The sequence below is a fragment of the Drosophila busckii genome, chromosome 2R, assembly GCF_011750605.1.
Source record: "Drosophila busckii strain San Diego stock center, stock number 13000-0081.31 chromosome 2R, ASM1175060v1, whole genome shotgun sequence".
Classification (NCBI taxonomy): domain Eukaryota; kingdom Metazoa; phylum Arthropoda; class Insecta; order Diptera; family Drosophilidae; genus Drosophila; species Drosophila busckii.
In genome coordinates this window covers 10,355,639-10,368,281 of record NC_046605.1, presented here as the reverse complement: position 1 = coordinate 10,368,281, position 12,643 = coordinate 10,355,639, and the positions used below count along the sequence as shown (strand labels likewise).

The 12,643-nt window shown below is 38.9% G+C and overlaps 2 protein-coding genes across 21 annotated transcripts; one reads left to right on the top strand and one right to left on the bottom strand.

Annotated features, from left to right (window-relative positions):
• Positions 1 to 33: 33 nt before the first annotated feature.
• Positions 34 to 649, bottom strand: LOC108596338 (probable 28S ribosomal protein S16, mitochondrial). The gene is made up of 2 exons (XM_017981994.2): positions 382 to 649; positions 34 to 326 (listed from the first exon to the last, which is right to left on the bottom strand). Exons 1-2 carry the CDS (start codon positions 496 to 498, stop codon positions 60 to 62), a joined length of 384 nt encoding a protein of 127 aa, XP_017837483.1. The 5' UTR covers positions 499 to 649; the 3' UTR covers positions 34 to 59.
• Positions 650 to 733: 84 nt separating this feature from the next.
• LOC108596332 (gastrula zinc finger protein XlCGF57.1) lies at positions 734 to 9,183 on the top strand. Of its 20 annotated transcripts, none has more exons than XM_017981974.2 (13): positions 734 to 1,281; positions 1,476 to 1,589; positions 3,895 to 4,031; positions 4,229 to 4,317; positions 4,784 to 5,110; positions 5,559 to 5,740; positions 5,883 to 5,988; positions 6,072 to 6,396; positions 6,466 to 6,630; positions 6,700 to 6,847; positions 6,920 to 7,053; positions 7,124 to 7,715; positions 8,809 to 9,182. In XM_017981974.2, exons 3-13 carry the CDS (start codon positions 3,895 to 3,897, stop codon positions 9,043 to 9,045), a joined length of 2,442 nt encoding a protein of 813 aa, XP_017837463.1. In that variant the 5' UTR covers positions 734 to 1,281; positions 1,476 to 1,589; the 3' UTR covers positions 9,046 to 9,182. The 20 variants fall into 20 exon arrangements, 19 of the variants coding, with proteins under 19 accessions (XP_017837463.1, XP_017837477.1, XP_017837476.1 ...); XR_001915043.2 differs by lacking the exon at positions 734 to 1,281 and adding an exon at positions 8,321 to 8,434 and having other exon boundaries at positions 1,332 to 1,589; positions 8,809 to 8,900; XM_017981979.2 differs by lacking the exons at positions 734 to 1,281; positions 8,809 to 9,182 and adding an exon at positions 8,017 to 8,171 and having other exon boundaries at positions 1,332 to 1,589; positions 5,604 to 5,740; positions 5,883 to 5,985; positions 6,923 to 7,053.
• The last annotated feature ends 3,460 nt before the right edge of the window (positions 9,184 to 12,643 follow it).

Below are 12,643 nucleotides of genomic sequence, written 5' to 3'. Positions count from 1 at the left end.
AGAGCTTGTTAAACATTTAAAAAACATTTTAAGAACAATTTATTTCTTAATAACTTATATTACGCTGTTGCTGCGCTCTCAACTGGTTCAGCCTCAGCAGCAGCTTTTCGATTACGCCAGGCTGTCATGTATGTGCGTGGGTGTACAGGCAACAGTCCAGAGATTCCCAACAGCTCTGCTGCCGGCTCTGACATGTGAGCGCCTTTGCCAAGCCAGTAGCGTATGCGTTCTGTATTTAAAGCCACCAGACGTTCGTTGTTATCATTTGGCATGGGATCATAGGAGCCTACTTGCTCTATAACAGGCTGATGTTGATTCTTCCGGCGCTGCAATTAAAATTTTTTTTTACAATTTACAAAGTCAGATGATTACAGCACAAACCTCCATGACAACAATGTGATAGAAAGGACGATTGGTGCAGCCTTGACGCACAAAACGTATAATCTTGGCCGAGTGTTTGTAAAAGCGGCCAATGCCACTGGCCGGTGATAGCGACATATTATTGTTAATTCAACAAAATTATTGAAATAAAGTGTGTTATGAAAACAGAAGGTAGTGATTATCGATAACGATACCGGAAAAAGTCGATAGTCGATGTTTGGAAATGACAGAAACAAATTATAGCCTAGATTTAATTTGTTTAGCACATGGAAAATATTAACTGACAGCCATTTAGCTTAATTAATATCATTCATAATAATTTAAATATTTTTACATTGAAACATATTCAAATTTCGATTTTCTTTCGCGAGTATGCAACTCTGCGCATTTAAAGCGGTGTGCACACACTGCTCATTAGCACAAAATGGCGTCAGCAGTCGAACACGAACACTAAGGAATTTTTCAGTGGTGTCTGTGTCTGTGAATTAATATTGGGGGTAAAAAAAAACTGTGTGCGTTATTTTGTTTATAAATTTAATTGCATATACGGCACTTTAATACACAACGCGTACACGTATACATATACACACACACACTAGTTTCAAAGTGCGCTTATCAATGAATCGAATTTGAGGCAACAGCAGCAGGCAGAGAAGCACGCCAACGCCAGCGAAGTGAATTTTTCGAGGGAACGAAAAAAATGGCGCCCGCCTCAGCCACAGCGACAGAAGCAAGTTGACTTTCTTTTCGGTGTGTGTAGTTGTTCGTCGCCGCCGCACTCGTCGCTCGTTTTCGATCCAACACAAATATAAAAAAAAAGAAAAGAAAAAGTGAAAAAGAAAGAAAATTGCAAATTGCATACAGGCGCGACGTCGTCGTACAGCAGGAGGCTAGTATTTTGTACGTGATTTTGTATAAATACATATACATATATACATATACATAGATATATATATATATAAATACAAATACTAGCAACAGAAAAGTGCAATTACATTTGCGTTTGGAAATTTTGCGCTTTTTTCTCTTTCGCCTCTTCCATCTCCCTACTACCCTCTTTCTTGCTTTGCTACATTATAATGTGCGCTGCACAGAGCAATCCGCCGTCCTTCGGCTACGCTTGGGGCTTTGCAGACAACGGCAACCGTGCCGCCGAATCAGTTTTGGAAATATCGCCAAATATTAACTACACCGTCAGTGGGGAATCGGTAAGTCTCAATTTGTATGTATACTTGGAGAGTTTTTCTTCATTGCATTTTTACAAATTCTATTTCTTTTCATTCTTTATTTTATTTTGTATTCCTTTTTGTATCGAGTGCGAGTGCTTTTGCAAGTGCAAGCTGCTTTACCAAATAACCAATCGACCCAACGGCCAACCGACCACCACCTCCCACCCCACCCACATACACACACACACACACGCACGCACATATACATTTTAGTATTGCTGTTGCTTTCTCACAGCGAATTGTGTTGTGTCGTCGTCTCTGCCAGCTCCCTTCTTCATACGTTGCCGTTGCCTTAACAACAACGCCACATATACACAGTCATACCAATTAGAGTCGTACTCGTGACTCGTTCGTGAACACGACCACCATAAAATTTATTAAATTGGACTTAACCAATTTGATCAACCAAGTTACATTTACAAAAACGTATAAAACTTACTTTAATTAACAAGATGTCTTGCACAATGCAACAGTAAATTAAAAACAATTTCAATTGGTATCACACTTTGATAGTTCACGAAGTTCACGTTGTCATCTCTAATACAGATACAGCTACGTCTTAGATTCCCTGGCTCGCTCGCTCACTCACTCGTTGGTTTTGTGTGTATAAGTGCAGCGTGTGTATGTATACATTGTGTGTATTATACCATACATACGTGGAGCTTCGAATACAAGAAAAACGCAGCACATATACATACTTTTATGTAACTGCGTTGGTCATGCGAATATGCCGAACGACGAGTGTGTTAGAATTCTTTTACCATACATTTAAACGAAATTTTTTCGTTTCCATTTCATTCGTAAACATTCATAATTTGGTATTTGTAAAATGTATGCGTATGCACATACATATGGATGTACATACATATGTACACGCATGTTTCTGTGTGTGTATGGAAAACAAACAAAATCTACGCACGTTGTTGCAGCTGATTACTGCAAGTGCAAAACAACTCCCCCTGCTTCATCCTCCCAGTAGCTTAATCAAAAATATTAATTACCCAGCGCATTGTATGGTTAGGTAGAATGATACAGTCTCTGGCATTTGGCAAAAGCAATCGAATATAATCGATAAATCTAACCATAATTATTCATTAAATTTATTTAAAATTTTATCATGTACTTTTATTGTTGCTTATTGGTTTTCCTCAAGCACTATTTGCATTTAAATTTATTTTTTTTGTTGCGTTTCTGTTCGTTTTGTTTTATTTGTACAGCAACAACAACAAGTTCCATATTTGTGTTATACAATTGGCAGTAGTATGATTTCCACGGCATAAGCGCAACCCTATTTTCGCTGTGCTCACACACACACACAGACACACATGCATACATACATACGATGTAGCTGAATTCGCCGCATGTGCTGGCGACCATTTTGTATGCATGTGTGTGTGTGCTAATTCGCCGTTTGTTGAATATTCAATACCTACACTCACACTAGCAAAGCAAGTCACGCACACTAAAAGCGATGCTCTCTTTTTCTCTCTCTTGTTCGCTCTTTTACGCACACATGCATGTCGCTGGTGTGCGTGCGTGCGTGTGTTTTGATTACACTTGCTTTTGCTTACGTTTTGGCGCCCAACACACACACCAGACCACACACACACACATGCACACTCCAACCAGCCGTCAAAAGTCCAATTGCACACACCACAGCAGTAAAGGAAAAAGCGCGCGCTTTGCTGCTGCCGCTGTTTTGGTCTTCTTCTTGTTTAGCTGATGCCGCCGCCTGCTTGCTGTTTGCTCTCCTCCCCCACTCAATATCTCTCGCTGTTCGCTATCACTTGGCAATTTGTATTTTATTTATTAGCAACTGTTGCTGTTGCTGCCCCTTCACCCGCTGCTGCCGCCACCGCCGCCGACAACTACAACAACAAAACAAAACAACGAAGCGCAACATTAAATTCCATGAACCAATTTGCAGTGGCAACTGTACCTTTTATTACTACTACTAATTCTTAGCCCATAGCACATCTAGTTTAATAAAAACCCTAACAAATCAGCTTAATAATGAATAAAGCTTTTCTTTATAATTGTGCTGTGCAAGTCGAAAATGCATTGCACATGGCACTACCTGTAAATTGTTCGGTTTTTGGGGACAAATCAAGCAATCAAACTAACAAAAACGAAAACAAACAATATATACACATACAAACATAATCACATTCGCAAGAAAGCAAAAAAAAAAAATCAATCATAATATCGTTCATTTGTTGTGGATACAAAAAGAAACGTAAACATACTGAAATCAAAAAAAAAAATGTGTACACACCAATTTTAGATGCCCTATTTGTTATCCACGGATGGATCATTGGCCGTACAAAAGGACGTTAAAGGTGCACTCGCCAGCAATAAGGGCAATGTTGTGCGTCGCATGTTCGTTGTGAATGATTCCTCATTTGCGCCCGGAACACAAAGGTGCGTTTCCACCCTCCCAGCCCCCCCAGTACACCAAACAGACCAAATAGACATAGACAAGCAAAAAAAAAGAATAAAATCAAATTAAAATAATTGCTTTTTATATCACCCGTCTGCTTTTTGGATGCTGTCACACTCTCTCTCTCTCTGTCTCTCTTTCTCTATCTCCTACATTCTTTCTTTCTATACATCCACAGAGTAATTACCACAGGGCCCGCCTCGACGGTAGTCAAAAAACAGGACTCCGCTCAACAGGTGTTGAGCATAAATTCGCTCGATAAGAACTGTAAGTGGTTTGAACTAAAAACAAACAAAAAAGCAATATTGCATATTGTTCTTTATTTAAACAAAATTCATGTTGCACGCGTTGTTGCTGTTTTTGTGAACAAAAATATAAACAATTTTGACTTTTTTGGCGGGTTTTTATAGTTTTTAGTATTCGCTAATTGTTTGTTTTTTTCTTTCTTTATCTTCTACACTATTTCCGCTACTTTCCGCTCGCTCGCTGCAATATTCCCCCAAAAAAAATTTAAAATTCGCTCTGTCTCTCAATCTTTTTCTCTCTCTCTCTCTCTCTCTTTGTGTTTGCTGTATTTGCTCTACTTGTATTGCACCCAAACATACACTTTACACTCATAACTACCCCCACACTCTCCTGAAACTCCACTAACTCATCATACTTAACACCCAATCACTGATACGGCGGGCGGGCGGTCAATTGGCGGCGGGCTTGTGTGTTTGTTGCACAATAGATCTGTTGGTCGATGCAGCGGCTGCAGCAGCGGCAGCAGCTGGCGATCCATCTGCAAGCGCTCATCATCATCATCATCATACGCTGGCAAATGGCAGCATTGTTGATGCCAAAACTGGACAAACGGTATTGACCACAACAAGCGCTGCGGCCAAATCGCATTTTAGCTCAATTGGTGCACTGCATCTCACGCAAGAGGAATGCAATGAAATATTAATAAAACGCGCCATTGCTGCTGGCCACGGCCATCAGACGCACACAATCACAACTAACGCGGCTGGCGACGGAGTGCACCATCATCATCATACGGCGCCGGGAGCGACACCAAGTAAGCATCTTCAATACTGTGTTGTACTCCTAGCTCCTACCTACTCCTTCTACTTTTTGCTGTTGTTCGTTGTTGTTGTTGTTGTTGTTGTTACTCATGTTGTTGTTGTTGTTGTTGCTGTTGTGTGCTCTTTACACCTGCTGCTAATTGCTGTCTTGTTTCTGCCGGTTACACCTGTTCATGTTCCTGCTCCTGCTCCTGTTCCTGCTCCAACCAACATTGGCACCTGGCACTACAATTGATTTCGCTTCTGGGCTTTTGACTGCTACTCTGCTCTATCGACTCCTTTTTTTTTTTTTGTTTGTTTGTTGCTTTTGTTATTACTCTTTATTTGTTTTTGGTTCGTACTTTTGATTTGTTTGTTCTCACCTTTGTTTTTCTTTCTCTTTTATGTTTGAACTCTCTTCCTTTTTTTAAAAATTGCAAAATTTGGGTTATTGTTCCGTTGGCGGTGCAACAACTTTCTTAGGTGACATACTTCCTGGTATTTCAGTTCAAGTCCAGAAAGTAATACAAGGACTCGAAGAGAACGAGGACTCGCAGGGCGACGCACCCAACTTAAAGTTGGAACCAGGCACATTAGAATTGTCCCCAAAGACCGAACTACAGGAATCAATGCATTTCAGCGAAGTAAGCACTAAATATATATAAATATATATACAAATAACAGTCATTAACAAAATATATAGCATGATATTTGTAAAGAGCTTTGTGCTCACTTCACTCTTTTATTAATAATCTCTTTTCTTTTCTGTTCAATCATCTTTTGTAGACCGACGCCACCATCAAAAAGGAGCGCCCGTACAGCTGTGACGAGTGCGGTAAATCCTTTCTGCTTAAGCACCATTTGACAACCCACGCACGCGTGCACACAGGTGGTTGTTCTTGTTCCATAGACCGTACCCATTCCGACATGAGCAGGTCTAATCATGTACATTCGATCTACTCCCCCCTTTTTCAGGTGAACGTCCCCATATTTGCACCCATTGTGGCAAGAGTTTCGCGCACAAGCATTGTCTAAATACACATTTGTTGTTGCATTCCACGGATCGGCCATATCAGTGCCAAGAGTGCAAGAAGAGTTTTACACTTAAGCATCATTTATTGACGCATACACGTGTCCATAGTCGCGAGCGACCATTTGTTTGCCAGGAGTGCGGCCGTGCATTTCCACTCAAGCGTCATCTGGTGACGCACAGTAAATTTCACGCCGGCGAACGTCCCTACGTCTGCGAGGAATGCGGTGAAAGTTTCGCACAGGAGAATCACCTGATTATGCACTCGCGGTAAGTAATTGTAATCGAATCCAAAATCCAATTCAAAATATAATATAAATTTCGTTTATTGCTTTGCAGCTTTCATGGTTCATTGAATCCATTTGTTTGTGCTGACTGCGGTGCCTCATTTCCACGCAAATTTCAATTAGTAAACCACGGACGTATACACGGCAAAATCCCACACTCCTGCACCATTTGCGGCAAAGAGTTTCTACAAAAGCGCACACTAGTTTCCCACATGAGGTTAGTGCGAAAGCTGCTTAGCTTAACTACAGAGATTGGATAACTAACTTGTCTTGTATTTAATTTTAGACGTGTACACACCGGCGAGCAGGCGCATCCCTGCGTAAGCTGCGGCGAGGGTTTCCTCACCAAGGCCGAACTGCATCAACATGTGCGTGCTGCGCACAATGGGGTTAATCCCAATACCAGCAGCGCCACCATAATTGCCAATCAACAGGTTTGTGCTGATAGCTTCAAAATCCAGGACAGGTTCTAACGTTATAATTTTCAAAAATATGCCATATTCAAGCAGCTACAGCAGCCGCATCATCATCCCGGACATCCGCAGACCATAACAGTTGTCAGCAATCCAGCTAATTCTACGCTACTCACTGTCTCCACAACGGATGCCAATGGCGTGGCGCGTCCACAGTTTGTGTGCCGGTATGAGTTTAATTTTAATTAATTTGCTATAGACGAATTTAAATTTTTTTTTTTATTGTTGTCTCTTTAGTGAGTGCGGCAGCGCCTTTAACAGCCGCGAGGCCTTGGCCCTGCATTTGCGACTACACACGGGCGACAAGAGCCTGATGACAGATCTGTGCGCCTTGACAGCAGCGTTGCCTGGCCACTTTCTAAGCACCAGCCTAAATCCGGGCACTGTTGTCACAGCCAATCCCAATTTGGTTGGACAGAGTCCGGTGCCCGTGCAAATCATATCGTCCACCGGTCAGGTGATGTCACAGACCACGCTGGTGCAGGCCGCCAACTCGACTCATCCGCAAGCGGTCGTCACTGCCGTGCCCACAATGCCGGTGCATGGCCAGCACTTGCAGCATGTGACCACGCAGCATCAGCAGCAGCAGCAGCAACAACATGTGGTAACCGTTTCGGCCAATAAGCCTAAATCGCATTTCTGCGCCAGCTGTGGCAAAGGCTTTGCCGCCAAGCATGGCCTCATGCAGCACAACCGTCGACATCCGAGCGGCGGATGCACGGTGCGCACTCATGTCTGCGAGTGTGGCAAGGCCTTCTTCCAAAAGAATCATCTGATGCTGCATCAGCGACAGCATTTGGAAACAAAGCCAACCATATCGCAGCAACAGGTATGCTAAATGCCTAAGCCTCAAAATTCAAGCAATCTCAATAGCTATAAATATATATAAAGCTTTGAACGTTAACTTTATGTTAAGCAAGTCTAGGGCAGCTAAAGAAAATAAACAAAAAGCTGTTTGCACAAACATTCCGAACTGAACAGTAGATACTGAAACAGAAGCCTAGCGAAGAATTGTCCGAGCATAAACTTTATGAATGAAAACCAAGCTCTAGTTTATTAATCGAACTGCAGTCTTATAAACAAACACTTGAACTGTACCTAAAATAAAACTTAACCTTCAATACTTGCAGCTTGTTGTGCCAACTACTTCTTACTAAAAACTAAAGCAAACGCAACTATAAAACTAAATTTACACAACAGAGAATATGGGAAACTTTAGCTCAAGTCACATACACACATACTCACACACACACACACACGTACGCACACACTCACGGACTATATAATTTGGTATAATTAAAATAAACAAAACTTCCAAATTACATATATAACCTACATGCATACATTATAATTTAATTCAAAAAATTAGCTGTAATTGTTTTTAAGTGTGTCTCGCTGTCTTTCATCTACATATGTGTGTATGTGTGTTTTCAGATGAACTAATTAAACACGCCCCCCTCACAATAAATATGAAATGAATAATGCAATTACAACAAATTGTAATACGTACCGTACGCAAATAAAAAGGCTTCACTGTGCGCGTTTTAGGTGTGTATGAACTGAACTATTCCAAATTATTGTTAACATTATAATTGCAAACAAAGAACATTTTATTATTATTGTCATGTATTTACGTTGGTTGTTTGTGCGTGTGTTTTTATTTTTCTATTAGTTGTAACTATGTTATGTGCCTGTATTTAAATTTAGTGCATTTCCTGCTGCTTAACTTTTACTTAGATGTTGTTTCCTTCCCCTTAAACGCACACACACAAACATAGATATGTTAACTCAGATCTTATAGTTTTAATATATTTTTTGCATAAGTATTTTAACTCCTGCCTGCGCGTAATTTAGTTAAGCTTTAACAACAAATGTAATTTATGACTGGGAACTGCCAGATTAATAGTTTAATTGCTTTGCAGGAGGCTGATGTGCAACAGCAGCAGCAGCAGCAACAACAACAAGCAGCAGCTGCAGCAGCAGCGGCGGCTGGCCAACAGTCCACACAGGTGGAGGTGCAAATATTGCCCGGTGGTCATGGCAAGGTCATCAAGTATGAAATTTGTCGCAACGTCCTGGATGAGCAATCGGCACAACAGCAGCAACAGCAACAACAACAGCAGCAGCAGCAACAACAATCAGGCATGCATGCTGAATAGAAACGCAGCACAGTTCAGGAATATATATATATATAGTAGAAGGTAGGCGCTGTCTCTGGTTCTACTTTTAATATTATTACAAATTGTTTCTAAAGTTCGACTTTTAAGCATTTTATTTGTAAGAAAGTTTGTTTTGTAAATATACGAAAGAGCCCATGTGCAATTGCAATTGCCCGGCGTCCCACAAAAATACACACGCACACGAACACACACACACACACACAACTAACCCACCCACCCACACATACGCATATGAAGAGCTTGGGGCAGCTGCAAAGGCCATCAACACACACCCAACCACAACAGAGACAGCTAAGATTTATACAAATAACAACAACAACAACAACAGCAGCATCTTTAGTTATAAATATTTAGTTACATTTAGTTTTATAAATTACATAATTAACTATAACTAGCGTTATATACATTTAACTAAAAAGCTAATGCAGACATATATATACATACAGTATATACAGAAAGAAAACAACAAGCAGCAACAAGAAATTCTATACATTGTACTGTTAATTTTGTGATGTGTTGGTCACATCTAAAACAACAACCTCTACATGTTGCAGAAGAGTTTTTCACTTTATTTTATGCATTACAAAAACACATTTTTAAAACTATATACAGAATGGAAAAATATATATATATATATGCCTAATTGTAAACTGTGTATACATATTAACAACAAATAAATAAGCATAAAACCTACTTAGCTCTAGGCGCCGACAAACAACAGCAAACAACAACAACAAAAACAAATACGTAAAATAGCAAACTACACGCCAATCTTCAGCTATTCCCCCATCCAATCCACACCACCCAACTCCCACATGTGGCTGCCAACGAGTTTTTCTGGGCGTTAGCCGCCCACGCCTATAGCTCGCAGGCAGTTAACATTTCCAGCTTGTAAATACAAAAGTTGAAAAAGCTACAAAACGAAAAAAAAAAAAAGGAAATAATTAAACACAACATGCAACTAAAACTAGAAATACGCGTAAGCTAAGTTAAAGAAAAAAACAGGTCTAAAGGAAAAAATAAATGTTGAAGAGTAAAAAGGGATTATTCAAGTTTAGCCCACATCTTGAACCATGTAGGTGCCTGGCACAATAACTAAAGCATATATATTTACATATAATATATATCTAACATGAAATACACAACAAATAAGCATATATATAAATAAACAAATATACATAAAATTAGCTATAAGTTAATATACAAATCGTAGACAGCAACAAAAAGCGTTTAAAAACTAGTTAACATAGATACATACAAACAAACAAAAGTAAAGTTAAACACACACAAATATATATTAATACTATAAATTGACACCGTTGCAATTCCAAATTCAAAAGCACGCTTTTTTTTGTGGCAAAAGCAACCAAACACCAACAACAACAACAACAAAAACAGGCAAAAGTAACAGAAAATGAGTTATCAAAACTGTAAAAAACAAATCAATTGATTACCTTAAACCTTAGGCGTATATGAAATGGAGTGCAGCAAGTAAAGATCGATAACATAATCTGATAAATAAAAGGAACATAATATTAAGCGTATATTTTAATATGTAAGCCTTAAAGAAAAATGCAACATACGAGTATGAATAATAATAATAATAATAATAAAAACAATTGTGTAACTGTAAACTGAAAACAGCAGCTGTGTGAATTTTGTTTTATTGCCATAATGTATCATATCATCATTCGGATATATAACATAAAAACACCATCATCGCTCAAGCGTATTATTATCAGCCAGATAACGCGACTAGCTCAAACTCTCAGGGTCAACAAAAATTGTTGCCAAAAAATGTATAAAACATTTTTGCAATGTTTCCAACGCTTTTCGCCAATGTATTAATAATTTATTTTTAGCTCTGCTGATTAAACAAACATACAACAGAATTAATGTGACTCAATGGCAATTGCATCGTGAATCAGCTTAACTAAGTAACTTGGCATACTCGTTAAAGCCAAACTAGGAAATTAAGCTAATTTTTAATGAAAACTACTTAGCTTTAAACTAGTTCTCCTTGTGTGGTGGGGCAACGCTGTAAATCTGTGCAGTTGCCAAAAATACTTGTTCTGTAGAATTTTAAGTAGCCAACAATTTTAATGTGTAGTTAGATAAGATAGAGGACAAACGAGCTTGTATATATGTTTAGGTTGTAGTTTCAGTTAATGTTGAAGCGATAAAACTATCATGTGGGGTACAGTTTATAAAAGCCATAAAGAAGTTTTGCTAAAGTTTGTTTGGTAAACTTGAAAATAATACAGCTCAGTAATTATTTGCGCTAATAATGCAACAAAATATTTAGTCAATTTATATGCTAAGCTAAAACAGACGCAGACTGTGTCAATTAATTATGTACACGAATTTTTTTGCCAGTGCATTTACCTGTCTCTGTCGTACGATTTGCCAAAAAGCAGTCTAATCTATTTGCAATTATTTACCCTTAAATATGAAAATCAATTAGCGCTGTTTTTTGCAAAAAGTCACGTCATTTAACCAAATGTAGCTCCAGCCATATGGCCAATTGAGATACACTGTAGCACGTAGCGAATGTTTAGTATGCAAAGCATTTGAGTTGTCGCTACATTTTATATGCATATGTGTTTCATTCAGCGCCAGACAATAGTTTGTTAATTGTTTATGATTTGGCCACATGCATGTCCAATGCATATATACTTATCGAGTAATAAAATGTTTATGCAATTACGTGATTGCATCACTTCAGTTGAAGCGACTTGCGAAAATTGGCGCCCTATAAGTACATTTGACATTTTTTTTGACAAGTGTAAGGCTACAAAGTTTTGGGCATGAGAATCCAAATAAGGGCTTGACATGTACACTCCTTACCTTGATAAGCAGTGCACACAGTCAAAATAATAAAAGCATATATTTGTGCTTTTCTTGTTAAATTAAAATAAATTGACTTAAACGAGTGGCGACGCATAAATTTAGCTCCGAATTGGCTTGCCTTCAATTCCAATTCCAAGGAAAATGCAAAGATGTCATCTGCTGTACACAGTGGATTGATGTGCTACATTAATTACGAAATAAAAAACGAGACTAATTAGCTGCTGCACTAAATTCCAATTGGACAGCATTAACAGCAGCACTGAGCGCATATTTGTGTTCAAATTAAGCTTGTGGCGCTTGAAATTTCGTACCACAGTGCAGAGACCAGTGCTACAACTCAAGTTTTTGTAGCTCACTTAAATCTCTATATGTATAAATGTATTTTTTTTTTGTTTATTTTTTTGCATTTTGTGGCTCGCTTTTAGTTGTTTTTATTTGTTTTGTATTTGTGCGAGTTTGTGTCGCGGGCAAGCGGCAAACAAGTTTTGACTGCCTGACTTTCGCATGTTGCTCATACGCCGCGTATGACGTCATGGAGCTCAAACAACAATTGAATTTGCTTTTCTTAAGATTTGACTGTCTACAACAAGCTGCTTTGGAGGTCGTATTATTTAAACTTTAAGCAACAAGCATTTGTTTGAAATGTATTCTTTATTTTTCAGCAGATTGTGCTATATATTTTTGAGAACCACCCACCTTAAACTGCAGCATAAATCAATTAAGCAAT